The 18,166-nt window shown below is 42.8% G+C and overlaps 1 protein-coding gene across 8 annotated transcripts in view; it reads right to left on the bottom strand.

The window, feature by feature from the left end:
• The window catches only part of ZZEF1 (zinc finger ZZ-type and EF-hand domain containing 1), a 128,053-nt gene that overhangs the window by 89,078 nt on the left and 20,809 nt on the right, over positions 1–18,166 (bottom strand). For 6 of the 8 annotated variants that reach the window (XM_027130730.1, XM_027130734.1, XM_027130727.1 and 3 more), the window contains exons 2-5: positions 7,272–7,416; positions 3,602–3,796; positions 1,908–2,079; positions 185–384 (exon numbers count right to left, since the gene is read on the bottom strand). In XM_027130730.1, coding sequence (XP_026986531.1) covers positions 185–384; positions 1,908–2,079; positions 3,602–3,796; positions 7,272–7,365 — 661 coding nt within the window. In that variant the 5' untranslated portion in view covers positions 7,366–7,416. Of the gene's footprint in view, positions 1–184; positions 385–1,907; positions 2,080–3,601; positions 3,797–7,271; positions 7,417–7,836; positions 8,569–18,166 lie in introns of those variants that run through there. The other 2 variants (XM_027130729.1, XM_027130731.1) reach the window with 2 other exon arrangements.

The following is an 18,166-nucleotide window of genomic DNA, read 5'->3' on the forward strand; positions in this document are numbered from 1 at the left end:
TTTAAAAACACTGAATAGGCGAAATAATGACCACTTTCATGTATATGATGAGAAGCAAATCAAATCTCCAGAGAAAAGCGAACAGCTTTTCTACTTCAGAGGTCTTCCCGCCAAAAAACATGACTTCTTCCTCCCCTCCCAATCCCCTTAGTTAGAAGGGCAAGACGTATCTTGGTTGACTCACAGAGCTGACTGATGTTGGCATTTTCCAGCAGTGTCACATAGCCAGTGACATTGCTGGGAATGTGCACGTCGCGGACTTCCTGAAGATCGCTGGCACTCCTCCCCACAGCTACAGTCACCTGCTGCGGCATGTAGCTCTGGTCAGTGGCAGCCACTGCAATGGACAGGTGCCTAAGCACAACATCTGGCTTCATTTTTAAACTGGAAAACACGGAGAGCAGAAACTACAAGTGTTTATACAGGTTGAGAACTGGCAGGGCCCACAAGTCCCATCTCTTAAGATCTTACGTGTGATATACCCCAAGACTGATTCCCCTAAAAGCAACTAACTTCAAATGCTGGCTATTAGTTTCAAATATGACCTTCCCAAGTTTCTAAAATTCCTTTCAGTTCAAGATCAATCTTCTATTTCTTTTTAAGCTACTAACACAAGCAGGAAAGTACAATATGAACAGTCTAACAAAATCCCTTTACCTGGCAAGAAGCAAATTTCTAAACTGCATGCAAAGAACTGGGTATATTCCCTCATGTATAGATGGCTAAAGAGCATATTTATCCTCTATGAGAAAACAAGGTAATTATTTCTATTTCCACCAGCTGAAATCAGCCCATTTTCTGAAGGGACAGGTGAAATTTTAGATAGCAGCTTCATCATAGTTTACTGTCATCTATTCCACTCCAGTGGGGGAGTTCGCTGGCGGTTCAGTGGTTAGGACTCCGTGCTTCCACTGCAGGGGGTACAGGCTCGAGCCCTGGTCAGGGAACTAAGATCCCCCAACGTGCTGTGTGGGGGTGGGGGGAAAAATTCCACTCCAGGATTCCTGACCACCCCCGTTCCCTCTTTCTCTACTAAACTGGCCAACTTAGCTGTACACAAATTGTTTAAATGTGCAGAAAAAATCTTGAGAAGTAAAATCACATCAGATATAAGAAAAGTACTTGTCCCTTGTGATATTAATCTTCCTGAAAACCTAGTGAAAAAGATCTGAAATCCATATCATAAAATATTAGTCAAATGCTAATTTTCTCCCTTAAAATACCAAGTAATTTTCCATATTTATGAATATATGAACCAGGTTAGAAAATTTTACATGATTCCTTTAACTTGATTCTTTTCTTTTTTAATACTTTTTTTCATAGATTTATTTTTATTTATTTATTTATTTTTGGCTGCATTGGGTCTTCATTGCTGCGTGCGGGCTTTCTGGTTGCAGTGGCTTCTAGTTGCAGCGAGCGGGGGCTACTCTTTGTTGTGGTGCGCAGGCTTCTCATTGCAGTGGCTTCTCTTGTTATGCAGCATGAGCTCTAGGTGCCCAGGCTTCAGTAGTTGTGGCATGTGGGCTCAGTAGTTGTGGCATGTGGGCTCAGTAGTTGTGGCACGTGGGCTCAGTAGTTGTGGCTCGCGGGCTCTAGAGCGCAGGCTCAGTAGTTGTGGCACACAGGCCTAGTTGCTCTGTGGCATGTGGGATCTTCCCGGACCAGGGCTCGAACCCGTGTCCCCTGCATTGGCAGGTGGATTCTTAACCACTGCGCCATCAGGGAAGTCCTAACTTGATTCTTAAAGCATCTTTCCAGATAGTCACAAGAAGAAAAACACTAGCCAGTTAAGTAGAAAATATTCTAAAATTTTAAAAAATAATTTTTTAACACATTGTTGGGATAAGAGAAAGAAAGTGGGTAATTTTCTTGGACTTTCACTCAAGAATTGGTATTACAGTACCCACCGAATCCAGTGTGAGCGGGCACTGCCATCTGACTGCCAGTATGATGACGTTTCTCCATTTGTCATCTTGTCAATGTCTGCAGGGTTGGAGGATGTTTCTATATAAGTGTAGCACTTTGCTACTGACTTGAGTTTGTCCATCTCTGGACTTCTAGTTAGATCTCCAGGGCTCTCTGCAAGAAAAACCAGATTTTATCATAACATCTCTTTCACAAAGAATCTTTAAAAAGATCATTTAAAATATCTAGCAGAAATATGCTTGGCACTTTGGCCCTAGAAAAATAAATGCTCCTTAAAATCTCCTTCCAAATTGGAGAACACGTGTAAAGCAGAAGGGCTGCTCCATGAGCTGACTGTAGTACAACACAAATCCACTGATATATCTGCAAAACCACCCAAGAGATGAATATGATGACTTATAATTTGAATTTACATTTCTTTAATTATGAGTGAGATTTTTTTAAGCCACTTGTTTGTAAGCCACTTGTGTTTCTGAGTATGGCCTGGTCCTGCCCTCATCTATTTTTGTTACTGGGTCACAAGTCTTCTTATCAATTTATGTATTTTATGTACATTATGTAATGTATATATACACCTACATAGTAAGTAATATTTACTGACTGTTTACTGTGAACCAGGCACTTTTCTACACATTTTTATGTATTAATTCATTTTAGAGATGAGGAAACTAAGGTAATTAAGTAATTGCCCAAGGTCAGAGTTAGTAAAAAAAACTGAGTCTGTCACAATGTTACAAAATATACTTTTGTTCCCTAAAATGTCATTTGTCTTTTGACTCTGCTTATATTTTTTGCTGTACAGAAATTTAAATTTGCATACAGTCTAACTTATTAATCTTTTCTTTTGTAGTTTTTGAGTTTCATGTCCTGCTCAGAAAGGTTTTCCCATGTCAGGGTTTTTAGCTCTTATAGCTTTCTTTTCGGTTGAACTTTTTAATCCATCTGCAATTTATTTTCGTGAATACAGTGGGTTAAGAATCTTGTTTTATTGTTTTCTGCAAATGGCTAACCAGTTCCCTAACCCAACTTGTTTGCTAATTCACCTTCCCAACCTGACGTGTAATGCTAACTATATCTGGCACTATATTCCCACATGTATTTGGGTCTATTTCTGGACTCTTATTATGTTCCATGGACCTGCTAATTCACAGTATCAACTTTTGTTGTGGTCACTAAGTGAGTCTGTAGTGGCTTCCCTCATTTACTTAACAACTATTCACAGAGTACCTACTACGCGGCAGGCATAGTTCCAGGTGCCAAGGATAATGAAGCGAACAGACAGACAGAAACGCAAGTAAATATTAATGCTACAAACTCAGATGATGATAAGTGCCATTTAGACTATTAAACCTGCAAAGGGGATAGTAACCAAAAGGTGGGGAGTGGCAGGGGTGGGGGCATTAGTTAGATAAGAGTAATGAGAAAAGGCCTTCCTGAAGTCACATCTGAGCGGAGACTTGGGGTTATGAAGAGAGTGACAGGGAGGGGGAGGGGAAGGAGAGGGGGAAGGGAAAGGCAGAGCAGGTCTTCATTCTTGTGCTACAAACTGGTCACTATTACATTTTCAGAAATAAAAGCAGGGAGAAGTGTTGGCTCGTCCTATCAATAAATACCACACTTGGAAGAAACGATGATCACGCCTTCTCAAGAACACCCCCCACCCCTGCACACGTACCCTTTTCTTTTTGTACCAGTTGATCCAGAGAGTCCTTCAGAACAGAAGCCCTCATGGTGCTCATGTTATTGCAGTGGTCCAACATCGGGTAGGGGATGACGGTGCTAGAGAGCCGGTTGCGATGCAGGAAGCGCAGGATCATTGACGAGTGAACATCCAGGCCCTCCTTGGACTCTGAAAATATGTCTATGAAACCTAAACAGACAAAATCCATCTTTGGTGTTTTTGGGAACCCACCACAGTAGTTTCCACATCCCCTGCCTGGCGGCCTCTCTGAATTAGCTGAATTAAAAGCAGCCGGCAAGAATCCTCACTGATAGTTTCAGCTTTCATCACTGAAAAATCTAAAAAGGCTTTTAAGAAGTGAATCAGTGGTAATCTCAATTTAAAAATTAACTTCATTGTAGTTTAACAGAAAGTTTAGAAGACTCAGAATAGTGATTATCTGTTTCATTCCAAGCTTCAAATTTTTATAAGTTTAATTTATAAACCTAAATACTAACTTGAAATTTTTAAAGAAGTTTTGCATATAGAATGTGGGCTAGGAATAAAGTTTATCACGTTAGAGAGTAAAGGCATAACTGCTTTTATACTAAGCTACAAAAAACCACAATAATGAAAATATAACCACTGCCCTGACCACAATTCCCGATGGCATCTTATAGTTTTTAAGGTCCTTCCACACACAGCACCTCTTTTGGTCCCCACAATAAGGTGGGGGGGTGGAGGGTGGGGGAGAGAAGGCACCGAAGGTACTGGTATCCTCCTCTTACAACTGAGGAAAACAAGGCTCAGGTGACAGACCAAGACAACAAAAAAGGGGTAGGACCGGAAGTAGCTCCTCGCACTGCCTCCGAGTGCTCCTTCCACCATTCCAGTTTTTTCTCTCCAGTGTGGCTCCTCTGGAGTCTCCCCCATCTGTCCATCCCTCTGGCCGCTGCCCAGGCTCTGGCCTCAACACCGCCCACTCATACACCTCCCCAGATATCCTAAGCGGCTCCCCTGGCTGCATTTTGTCTGACATTAACTTGAGTAATCTTACAAAAACACAAAACAGGCCACGTCTACCCTGTTTAAAATCCTTTCATGGTTCCTCATAACCTACAATAATATGCTTTGAACTGAGGTGCACATAACCCAGGCAGTTAAGTGAAGAGAGAATAAACATGGCAGCTTTTCCTGGAGCTCAGATATGCTTGTAGATTTGGGGAGGATTTGTTTTTCTTTTCGTTTTGCTTTCTAATTAAAACAAAAGTATATTATAATTGTATCATTTGATAAACTGTCACAAACTGAACACACCCACGTAAGCAGCACCTAGAGCAGGACTCCAGAAGTCTGCAGGAGAAACTACTTTTAAGTGTGAAACAGAAACATTATATGAGAGCAGAAGGAAACTTTGCTTTGATTTTTTTTTCTTTTTGCGGTATGCGGGCCTCTCACTGTTGTGGCCTCTCCCATTGCGGAGCACAGGCTCTGGACGCGCAGGCTCAGTGGCCATGGCTCATGGGCCCAGCCGCTCCGCGGCATGTGGGATCTTCCCGGACCGGGGCATGAACCCGTGTCCCCTGCATCGGCAGGCGGACTCTCAACCACTGCGCCACCAGGAAAGCCCTGCATTGATTTTTAAAGATAAACATAAGATTGTAGAGAAACTGTGCCCCTGAAGCAGCCCATTTGATTCTGCCCCCTACACAAAACCCAGAGACACTGGTTTGATTTCCCAAGCCGCAGAAGTTGATGCCATCCCTTGCCTCTCCTCTTACAGTTCTTTCCTAAGCAGAGGCCCACAGTAATACCCAAACCTCACATGATGACGCTGCTGATGCTGCACTGATCTCAGAATCCGTGTGATGCTTGTAATGGGAAAACTTCTGTCATATGCTGAAACAGTCCCGGTAAAGGGACTGTCTCTTTTAAACATTCAGCACCCATACAATGAGAAACAAAAGGAATAAGTGTCAGTCTGGGTTAGGCAGAGGGACCAGGGAACTAGGATCCCACCAAAGAGGTGAGGTCAGCTCACCAAGGTTCAGCCAAGGACTGTGAAAAACAACTCTTAAGTTGGCTGTTGATAAAAATTTTGAGTAGAAAGTCCTAACTCATTGGGATTTCCCTGGTGATCCAGTGGGTAAGACTCTGAGCTCCTAATGCAGGGGGCCTGGGTTCCATCCCTGGTTGGGGAACTAGATCCTGCATGCATGCCACAACGAAGAGTCCGCATGCCGCAACTAAAACCCGGCGCAGCCAAAATAAATAAATTAAATAAATAATAAATAAATAATTAATTAAAAAAAATAAAGTAGCGCTACCTTCAGTGTTGTAATTAAACAAAAGAAAGAAAGAAAGAAAGTCCTAACTCACAACCCTGCTAATAAGGTAAGAACCTTGGGATCTGGACCCCCAACTTTTCTAACCTAATCTCCCCCTCTCCTCAAGGTCACCCAGAGCAATGGTGCACTAACTATTGGTGGATCCCCTGGTCTCCACTCCTCTCCTCTCCTCCCAAAACATCTCTTTGAAGTGTTCAAATAAACTCCTGATGCTATCCACATGCTGGTAACACAGAGGTGGGAGTAATACGTAAATGCCAAGATGTAAGTTAATTATGCATAATTCAAAGCATAATTTTAACTGCCATGAGAATAGGAGAAAAGTTAACATGTACAGGTTACCTATAATGCTCTATAAAAGTTACGCAATTAAAGACAATTTGAGGAAGAGTGGAAATAGGCATTCTTCATTGAGATACAGAAACCATCCTTCCCTAGCTCAATAGATCCTCAGCAGGAAGTCAGAGAGGTCAAGGACAACCAGTTACATTTATGTATCCAACAAGTCTATCTGCCTCCTTGCTGCTGGAGCTCAGGCTCTATACTAAGTATTATGACTCTAAGTACACAGAGCAGGAAAAGCTCTTGGATAAGATAAACTGAACCAAAAAGATGATATGCCAAGTTTTTTTTTTTTTTCCCTTTCAAACTCAATTGTTTTCTCACTAGAAAAAAAAAAAAGGTAATTTTATTTTGATTCTGTTTCTGAGTCCCCCAAAGAAACCATCAAAAACATAGACAAAATTTTTTCATAGGTATAATGTAGAAGTATTGCTTAATTTTAAGCTATTTTTATTCTTACTTAAATTTCTGAGTGATAGCTTTCTAAAAAAAACACTGGGTGCCTACCATGTGCCAAAAATTGTACTAAATGTGAGGACACAACAGAAATAAAAGAGAAGGCTCCCTGCCCTCGTGGAGCTCACAGGATAAGAGTGAAGACAGACATATACAAATAAGTGAGTGATAATTAATTAATTAATTACAACGGTAATATGTTGCAAAAAACAAATGCAGGATGCTAAGACAACATACAGTTGGGGCCAAGGAAGGCTTCTTGAGAGACTGAAATAAAGAGATTCACTAAGGAAGGCAGTCTCATGACAAAGGTTCATAAAAACATGGTAGAACTGCTCAACCAACACTGTACTGGGAAGCAAGAGAAATGATTATAGTGAACACTAATTCAGACCACGAGCTTAATGACGACTATCAGAGAAGCACATTTATTTCATGGTGCCCACAAGTTTGCCTAATTACAACCCACATTATAGCAAAGTTCATTTGGGCTTTAAGAGAGCGTTCCTCAGCATTCAGCACTCAGATGACAGCCTTACCTGGAACAAGAGAACAGGCTTGCAGCTGTCTGATGATATGGCTCAGCTCCCCTTGAAGATTAGCTCCACTGGAATTCTTGAGAGCCTCCAACATGTTCTCAGCATCAACGGTACCATCACCCTCGGCGTCAAACTGAGCAAAGGCCTAAAAGAAGAGATGCAAGAAAATAAGGTCTGTTCCAAATCCTGAATAATTTTTTTGACACTTCCCAAGACCAGTGATTTTGGTTGTTACTGTTGTTGTGGGAAGAGTTCCTATACATCATTCAAAGAACAAAAACATTCAGGATAGTAACTCACTATGCTCTGCAGAATGTGTGTATAAGTACTGCTACATGTATGCACAATTTCATCATCTCATCTTTCAAGAGAGTAAGCCCCCTTCCCCCAAATAATTTCAGAAGAAAGCAACCACTGCAAAAATGTTCAACTGGTTACAAAGTGCCAAAAACAAAGCATTGGCTTAGGGTAGCACCTCTGGTTTATCTGGGCTTTTTCTTTTAAACACTCTTTGGACACGAGAGCTAACTTGGTTTATCTACTTCATAGCCCTGTTTTCACTAACCTTTAACCATAATCTAATTTGCTCCCTGTTCATGTTGGGTCATCTGGGGAACCGGGTACAGCATGGGATTTGGCTTGAATCCTGCTCTGTCACTAACTGTCCATGTGACTTTACACACATTTCTTTGCCTCCGTAAGCCTCAGCTTCTTGATCTGAAAAATGGAGCAAATATTACCAAACTCACAGACTGCTGCCTGGATTAAGTAACATTGGCACAGAGCCCAGTATGGTGAAAGCACAGAAGCAGTGCAAAGTGGTCCTCTTCTCCTTGCTAATCTGCACTGTTACCTCCTCTTGTGTCCCTGACCCTCTCTCACATCCTAAAGACTTTCCTCACCCAGCAGCTGCCCCTCTCCCCAGATCTCAAGCCCTCCTTCATCAGGGGCTTCTTTCTTCCTGCAGATACACTCACTCACAAACATCCCTCACCATGAAATACTTTAGGAGTCTTCTACCTCCTTTCTAAGTAATCCTCTCTCTTTCTTAAAACTCCTGCCCTCTTTCCTTACTTCCCCCCTCCAAGAAAAATGGAAATGTCCCACTGACGATTCATGACTGACACAAATACCCCTATTTCCATCACAGACCTCTGAACAATGCAGTGTTTAATAGGAACACATGCAAATTCCTGTGTTTGGGTCCAAAAACCATGGACATAAATGCAGGATGGGGGACAGAGTTTAGAGGTAGAATGTGGGAGAAAGATTACAGCATTCTTGGGGAGGCGGGTGGGAGGGAGGCTCGAGAGGGAGGGGATATGTGTATACATATAGCTGATTCACTTTGTTCTACAGCAGAAACTAACCCAACATTGTAAAACAATTATACTCCAATTAAAAAAAAAAAGAGATTGGGGCTTCCCTGGTGGCGCAGTGGTTAAGAATCCACCTGCCAATGCAGGGGACACGGGTTTGAGTCCTGGTCCAGGAAGATCCCACATGCTGTGAAGCAACTAAGCCCGTGCACCACAACTACTGAGGCTGCGCTCTAGAGCCCGTGAGCCACAGCTACCAAAGCCTGCGTGCCACAACTACTGAAGCCCACGTGCCTAGAGCATGTGCTCTGCACCAAGAGAAGCAACCACAGTGAGAAGCCCACGCACCGTGGCAAAGAGTGGCCCCCGCTCTCCGCAACTAGAGGTAGCCCGTGCACAGCAATGAAGACCCAGTGCAGCCAAAAATACAAATAAATAAATTTGTTTAAAAAAAGAGAGCGATTATAGCATTCTTTTTGCCTCTACTTCTTTTGGGGGATTATCCAAAGAGTTAACAGGCTACATTAATCCAAAAAGTTATCAAAGGCTACACTAATGAAGGCATAATGCTCAGAAGGAGGGAAGATACCATCCTGTTCTTTTCTGATTAGACCCAATCAGGAAAGCTAAGCTTAGCTGGGAAGTCACACACCCAAAGTAAATGAAATAGAAGAGATCAGAGGAAAGATATCCTGATGAAGAGAAGACTAGAAATTGCCCTGTGAGAAGAGCTGAAGGACCATGGAATCTTCAGTGAGGAGGAAAGATGACTGGGAATAATAGACTCCTCTTCAAATACCTGATGGGTTGTAACAGGAAGGAGCAGTTAAGGTCATTAGATAGAAGCTAGAGGGAAAAGCTCATCATAAAGATGGACGTGTCTGGATGAATGGATAAAGAAGATGTGGTACATATATAATGGAATATTACTCAGCCATAAAAAGAAATGAAATTGGGTCATTCGTAGAGATGCGGATGGACCTAGAGTCTGTCATACAGAGTGAAGTCAGAAAGAAAAACAAATATCGTATATTAACGCATATGTGTGGAATCTAGAAAAATGGTACAGATGAACCTACTTGCAGGGCAGGAGCAGAGATGCAGATGTAGAGAACGGACGTTTGGACATGGTGGGGAAGGGGAGGGTGGGATGAATTGGGAGATTAGGTTTGACATAAATACACTACCATGTGTAAAACAGATAGCTAGTGGGAACCTGCTGTATAACAGGGAGCTCAGCTCGGTGCTATGTGATGGCCTAGTTGGGTGGGATGGAGGCAGGGCGGGGAACGGAGGTGCAAGAGGCAGGGGATGTGCATATGCGTATGGTTGATTCACTTCACTGTGCAGCAGAAACTAACACAACATTTTAAAGCAACTGTACTCCAGTTAAATAAATAAATAACCTCCTGTATAAAAACAAATAAAATTCAATAAATAAATAAATAAAATGAGATCAATATTTTATAAAATTAGTAAAATACTTATGCTTCATCAAAATAAAAAAAGATGGATATGTCTGCTGTTAGTGGGGTATAAAGATGGATTAGGAAGCTCTAGAAGGAATGCCCACCTCATCCCTCAAGGCTTCAGGGCAACAGCTAGACAACCAGCCAACAGGAGTGTTCAAAGAAGTCATACTAAACAAATGCATTTACCTCTGCTCCCTCATGAAATCCCACTAAGACAATATTATAAAGGGATTTTTTTTTTAACCATAAGGACAAAGAGAACAGGAGATGTTACAATAGCAACAAAATTTTGGAAGCTGGGAAGCAGATGGATGAATAGTACCTCTCTAAATAAAACTGTATGTACACTGGATATATCAGCCATAAAGGGAGATTTGTGGGACAGCTGGATACATTCTGGGGGGGCCTGGGTATTAATTAAACAGAAATTAATGGAACAGTGAATACCACTAACTGAAAACACTAGGCTACAGAAGAATATTAGAGAATGATCTCCTGTTAGTTTGAACAAAAAGCAAATATGCACTTCCTACTTTGGTACCAAATATATATAGATAGATACATAGATACATAGATATATCTGAAAGAATAAACATCAAGATGTTAATAGTGGTAATATAGCAATCTACATATGTTGCTTTTATAATAATAAAGAGGAAATTATAAATATTAAGAAATTTTAAGCACACCCCAATATAAAAAGTAGAGCCAATGGATATGGAGGGAGGTAGAGCAGAAGCACACCTCTGTCTGCCCTGAGGTCCCAGGGTGTGAATACGCAGTACCGATAACAGCTACCTCCCAACTCCTTCACATTACAGCATAGTGAGAAAATAGTATTTGTATGACTCAGCGTCTGAGGGGATTAGTACAGCTGTAACCCATTAAATTGGGACTGACAGATGGTTTGGGAAGCTCTGAATTAATATTGAACACTGGCTAAATTTTAAGCAGTGTACATATCATTTATTCCTTATAACAGCAAAAGACCTTACTATTTAACCTACCCATTTTATAGTTGTACAGAGAGGTCGGAGAACTTGCCCAAGGTCACACAGCTAGTATTCGACTACAAAGCCCCCAGAGCTCATGTTCTTCACCACGACTCCATTCTCCTTCCTTTGACCAGATAACACCTGGGGTTCCTTGCAGTCCGGAGACCAAGTGCTCAAAACGCCTCTCTTATCTATCTCTTTCCTGCATCTGTAAAATTTGCTCTCAGCACCTTGTGCCCAAGTTAACTCAGTATCAACCTTAAAACTGAGACTCACTCTCTAAATTTCAAACAGTACTCAAGTCCTACTCCTACCAGAACTTCTGCACTTCGAGTGCCACCTGCATCTCAAGTGCTGTTTGTTCCCAGATTCCCACACAACTCCTGCCGTTTATGGCTGATAAAAATCCTATATAAGCAAGGCTATACAAACGGTGACATTCTGCTATTTTTAACAGACTCTGTTGATCTGTCAATAGTTAATGGATATGATAAAGAGAATTTTCAAACAAACAAAATAAAGACAGTTCGGGTGAGAAAAAATATCAGAAGAGCGTTGCTAACAGCTTCACCAAACAAATACGTGATTTCCTAACAGTCAGAAATTGTCCTTAAAGAGGGGCTTCCCTGGTGGTGCAGTGGTTAAGAATCCTCCTGACAATGCAGTGGACACAGGTTTGAGCCCTGGTCCAGGAAGATCCCACATGCCGTGGAGCAACTAAGCCCGTGCACCACAACTACTTGAGCCTGTGCTCTAGAGCCCACGAGCCACAACTACTGAAGCTGGTGCCTAGAGCCGTGCTCAGAAACAAGAGAAACCACCACAATGAGAAGCCCGCGCACCGCAACAAAGAATAGCCCCCACTCAATGCAACTAGAGATAGCCTGCACGCAGCAACGAAGACCCAACACGGCCAAAAATAAATTAATTAATTAAAAAATTTAAAAAAGGAATCGTCCTTAAAGAAATGCACAAGTTGTAAAATCTAACACTTAACATCTAGTTTGTTTCACAGAAGGCAATTTACTTAGCAGTTATTCAACACCATCCGACAGGCAGCCATATATACTTGACCCATGCTTGGGTATGTGCATATTGGGATTCAGGGCATAGTCCTTGCTCTCCAAAATCCTTACAGCCTAGAAGAAGACAGATATGTAAACCGAGAGCAGCAATGTGATAGGTGTGATAATTATAATAAAGAAGTAACAGCATAAATAACTATAATAGCTGATACTTACTATTAAGTAAGCATTTACTAGGCACCAGACAGAGTTCTAAGTACCTCACCTGGATCAACTCATATTTTCCACAACCCTAAGGTCGGTACTATCGCTTTACTAGAGAGGGAAAGAGAAGTTAAGCATTTTGTTCAAGGTCACATGGTTAGTACTGGTAAATGATGGAGCTTGGATTCCAATCCTGGTTTGATCTGGGACCCCACACTGTCGACCACTATGCCATGAGCTAACAGAAGCACTCCAGAAGCCAGAAGCCCAGGAGGGGTAGGGGCGTTTGGGGGAAATGGCCCTCAGAAAAATGACCCTTGAATTGAGCCTTAATGAATAACTAGGAATTTGCAAGGATATGAAGACAGGGAGGCCATCCTGGGTAGAGGGGACAGAGTGTGAGAACAGACACAGAGTGCACCACAGATCGTGAGAACTATAACCTACCTGCAGTGTGGAAAGGAGGCGGGGCGGGGGTGAAGAGACACACAGAGGTCAGAAGAGAGAGAACCTGGCCAACCAGGCTACAGAGCTCAGATCTCGCAGCAAGGGTACCATGAGGCTGCTGGAGAAGACTAAGGGTGGAGGGGGCCGAGCCTCCCAGATCTATAAAGGCTCCCATATTGGAATGGACCTACAAATCTCTTAAAATATGTTCCTTTATACTGCTGAACCCCTTCTCCAGTGTCTCTGTGACATACATTGGTGATGGGAAGCTCATGTCTTCTGGCCAGTTGACAGCAACAATGCTCTTCTCTATATAAGAAATGGAAATCTCCATCCCTGATGTTACCACCCCGTGGGGCCCTTCAGAACACATCTGTTCCTTCTACCCCAACACAGCCTGCAGATCACTGGAAACACTGATCAGGTCCTCTGAGTTTCTTCAAACCCTCCATCCTTCAGCCAGTTCTCTATGTGGTATGGCTTTTGGTCTCATTCCCATCCTGGCTGCCCCCTCCAAGATCCCTCCAATTTGACAATAAACCTCAGAGCAGTGCCTCTCAACTTTTATCGGCTGATCCACTGTAAGAAATACATTTTATATCATGAGCCAGTATACATGTAATTGGTATAAAAGTTTGGTGAAACAATGTACTTTTTCTTATCAGATATAATGTACCCTGACCTTTTCTATTCCATTCTACTCTTTCTTTTTTTTAACTTGCAGGTTAACACTGACTAAATAGGTTTCCAACCCACTGAAGGGACAGTCTGAAACTCACTGCCCTGGAACATGGGCCCCAGACCCAACTCGATACACTGGGTCTAACCTCATGGTGCAAAGTGAAGCAAGTCTACCTTCGCCTCTCTGCGTACAGAGCAAGACCCCCAACTTCCATGGAGCCTCCACACAGACAGCAACCTGGACTGATCTGCTGTATTCCTCCTCCTCTCCTGCTCCAGGTCTCTTCCTGTTACACCCGCTACATGCTCTGCCGTCCACATGACAACTATGCAGGCAGCTCCCAAGTGCAGGCATTATGCTAGGGAGCATGTGGGAGATAAAGAGTATAACACAGTCAGACTAAGGGGAAATGTGGGTAAGAGATCAGTGTCACATGGACCTCTTACTTTCTGTGAGACCTGGGACAAGACTCTTGGTCTCTCTAAGTCTCAACTCCTCTTCCCACCCAACCTTCCTTCATAGCTTGTTGTGGGGGTCCAAAGGTTTCATGAACAAGTCTATGCCTAGTAAACTGCAAAGAGCTATTAATACATTCTAATTAGAGGCCATAATTGATACAACTCACAGACAAGAGACAGAAAAGTGGGCTGGCTGACTACAGATTTCCATCCCTTCGCCTTGGCCCGAGGGCAGCATGGGGCCGGGCTCAGACCATTCCTGTCTAACCTTCTTAACCACTACTGGGATCAAGACCACAGTACACATAAAGAAGGAGCCAAAATCATCACAGAACAGAACTGTGGGCTCAGACAAGCAGAATGCAACGCACCAGGCTTACATATAAAGGCTGCACACTGGTTCAACTTGGAGAAGCACACTCCATCAGAAGTCAAAAGATCTAGGTCTGGTCCTAGTTCTGCCACCTGTTGGCTGAAAGGGTCACATCCATTTAAGGCCTTAGTTAACTCATCTGTAAGGCTGTTTCACATTCCATGTCTAGTGAAGTACTGAAGGGCTGTCACAGAAGATGGAGTAAACAATCCTAGAGCAGAGACAGAACAATAGAGAAGAATAACACCACTAACAGCAACATTTACTGAGCATTAAGCATGTGCCAGACACAGTTCTAAGGGCTTTACATGAATTCATTTAATCCTCACACTGACTATATAAGGTAGATACTATTATTATGCTCATTTTATAGCTGAGGCAACTGAGACCCAGAGTGGTCATGTAAGTCAATCAAGGTCACACGGCTTGAGGATGGTGGAACTAGGATTTGCCCACAAGCAGGCTGAGTCCAGGGCCCAATTCTCACGCTCAGTCTAAAAAAGAACAGTGGAACAGGCAGACTTACAAATCGGCAAACTCGGAACTTCCTGGTGGCGCAGTAGTTAAGAGCCTGCCAATGCAGGGGACACGGGTTCGAGCCCTGGTCCAGAAAGTATCCCACATGCCGCAACTAAGCCCGTGCGTCACAACTACTGAGCCTGAGCTCTAGAGCCCATGAGCCACAACTACTGAGCCGACATACCACAACTGCTGAGGCCCGTGTGCCTAGAGCCCAGGCTCCACAAGAGAAGCCACCACAATGAGAAGCCCGTGCAGCACAACGAAGAGTGGTCCCCACTCGCCGCAACTAGAGAAAGCCCGTGCACAGCAACAAAGACCCAAAGCGGTCAAAAATAAATAAATTTATTTTTAAAAATGTAAAAGATAAATAAGTAAACAAATCAGAAACTCGCTAATACCTTTAACAGGCTAACTGTCCAAGATGTTACAGAAGTGATCCTGGGGCAGGTGGGGGACAGGCTGCCTGCAATGGCTACAAAGGTCCCAGCCAACTCAGACTCCAGACCAGGTCCCAAAGAAACATCATTCCCCAAGTTTTGCTTTCTCTCACCTCAATATATTTCCACATGCTGTGCCTTTCAAATGGAATATCCCTTTCTTTCTTTGCCTGGCAAATTCTTTCAGCTTCTCAACCTCTGGTTTGGTGAAGCCTTTCCCAAACTCCCATGCTACTGTTAAATGCTTCTATGTGGTCCTTGAAAGTGGAAAGGGCTTAGCAGGGAGCAAAGGGCTGAAGCGAGAGAAAGGGAGCAAAGGACAAAATTCCCCTCGTATATGGGAAACAGTAAATGGACCCGGCTGGCTAAATAGCACTGGGAGGTAAGAGTGGAAGGGTATAAAGACCTAAATGTTAGACTAACATTTGATTCTGAAGGCAATGGGAAGCCAATGAAGTTTCTAAAGCAGGAGAGTCCATAATGTAGTGGTATTCTGGAAATCAGGGAAAGGCAAAACAGATCTGTGACCTTTCCTCCATAGCTCTTGTGGATTGTGAAGTTCTCCAAAAGAAAGCCAATACCATCACTCCCCCCAAAGCAAAGCACAAAGAGCCAGAATAATCTCCAATTCCCCCAGGATCTTCCTCTTCTGCACTGCCTCATCACTATCAATGGCCAACGCTTACTGAAGGCTTCCTGTGTGCTGGAGAAGTGCAGGCAGTGCCTCAGAGCCCCATGGCAGAGCAAGGCTACACAGTGTACTCTAAGTGCCAGAAGACCTGTACTGAACAGGAAACAAGAGCCTCACGGGTAGGACTGAAAATACGATTATATAGAAGCCATCTGAATCATGTCACAGGAAAGGCTTGGTCCTGACCAGGTGATGGTGCCAAGGCAGGGAATCTTGAAGAACTCATAGAAGCAAGGTCCACACACAGGACAAGGCAGGTGTCCCACAGGGGACAGAGGTAGATAAGGTCAGACAGGGAGACAGGCTGGCCTGTGGGTTCCGACTCATTCAGAGGAATCTGTGCTTGATCCCTCAAGCAGTGGGGAGCCTCTACTGGCTCTGAGCTGAGGGTAAGCAACGCTTGTAGCCTGCTTCCGCGTTACGGTACATTCACATGTCTCTCACACTGTCTTGACAGGGTACAGAATTACATCTGTATAATTCTATTTGCATAGTTCTTGGGCTCAGAGCCATTCTAAATTAATTGATCAATACTATGACATGATAATGCCAAGATGGTATTCTTCTCCAAATTTCCTCTAAACCCAACAGTGACTAAGAACCTTTTTAAGTTTTCACTAAAACTGTATTTAACTGTTTCCTCCAATGTCAAGAAATAACTTCTTGGGGATTCCCTGGTCTAGTGGTTAGGACTCTGCGTTCTCACTGCTGAGGGCCCAGGTTCAATCCCTGGTCAGGAAACTAAAATCCCACAAACCGTGTGGTATGGCAAAAAAAAAAAGAAAAGAGAAGAAAAATCTTATTAAAAGGTTACAGATTGAACATAAAATATGAGGTTGGAGAATGAGGACTGTACGATACTCAATCTGTCAAAAACTGAGGGCTCCATGGGGAAAATACCTACTGGGCACTGGCTATGAGCTGGGACTGTACTGAGACAGTAAATAAATGAATAAAAATGGTCCTTCCTTAAATGAACAAACTCTTAGAAAGGTATAACCTTCCAAGACTGAACCAGGAAGAAATAGTAAATATGAACAGACCAATCACAAGTAATGAATTGAAACTGTGATTAAAAATCTTCCAACAAACTAGGGCTTCCCTGGTGGCGCAGTGGTTGAGAGTCCGCCTGCAGATGCAGGGGACACGGCTTCGTGCCCCGGTCCGGGAAGATCCCACATACCGCAGAGCGGCTAGGCCCATGAGCCATGGCCGCTAAGCCTGCGCGTCTGGAGCCTGTGTTCCGCAACGGGAGAGGCCACAGCAGTGAGAGGCTCGCGTACCACAAAAAAAAAAAAAAAAAAAAAAAAAATCTGCCAACAAACAAAAGTCCAGGACTACATGGCTTCACAGCTGAATTCTATCAAACATTTGGAGAAGAGCTAACACCCATCCTTCTCAAACTCTTCCAAAAAATTGCAGGGGAAGGAACACTCCCAAACTCATTCTGAGGCCACCATCACCCTGATACCAAAACCAGACAAAGATACCACAAAAAAAGAAAATTACAGACCACCATCACTGATGAATATAGATGCAAAAATCCTCGACAAAATACTAGCAAACAGAATCCAACAACACATTAAAAGGATCATACACCATGATCAAGTGGGATTTACCCCAGGGATGCAAGGATTCTTCAGTATATGCAAATCAATCAGTGTGATACACCATATTAACAAATTGAAGAATAAAAACCATATGATCATCTCAATAGATGCAGAAAAAGCTTCTGACAAAATTCAATACCCATTTATGATAAAAACTCTCCAGAAAGTGGGCACAGAGGGAACCTACCTCAACATAATAAAGGCCATATATGACAAACCCACAGCAAACATCATTCTCAATGGTGAAAAACTGAAAGCATTTCCTCTAAGATCAGAAACAAGACAAGGATGTCCACTCTCACCACTACTATTCAACACAGTTTTGGAAGTCCTAGCCAGAGCAATCAGAGAAGAAAAAGAAATAAAAGGAATACAAATTGGAAAAGAAGAAGTAAAACGGTCACTGTTTCCAGATGACATGATACTATACATAGAAAATCCTAAAGATGCCACCAGAAAACTACTAGAGCTAATCAATGAGTTTGGTAAAGTTGCAGGATACAAAATTAATGCACAGAAATCTCTTGCATTCCTACACACTAACAACGAAAGATCAGAAAGAGAAATTAAGGAAACAATCCCATTCACCACTGCAACAAAAGGAATAAAATACCTAGGAATAAACCTACCTAAGGAGGTAAAAGACCTGTACTCAGAAAA

This window comes from Aethalodelphis obliquidens, unplaced genomic scaffold, assembly GCF_003676395.1.
Source record: "Aethalodelphis obliquidens isolate GAN/ISIS:26980383/991018 unplaced genomic scaffold, ASM367639v1 scaffold38, whole genome shotgun sequence".
Taxonomy (NCBI): Eukaryota; Metazoa; Chordata; class Mammalia; order Artiodactyla; family Delphinidae; genus Aethalodelphis; species Aethalodelphis obliquidens.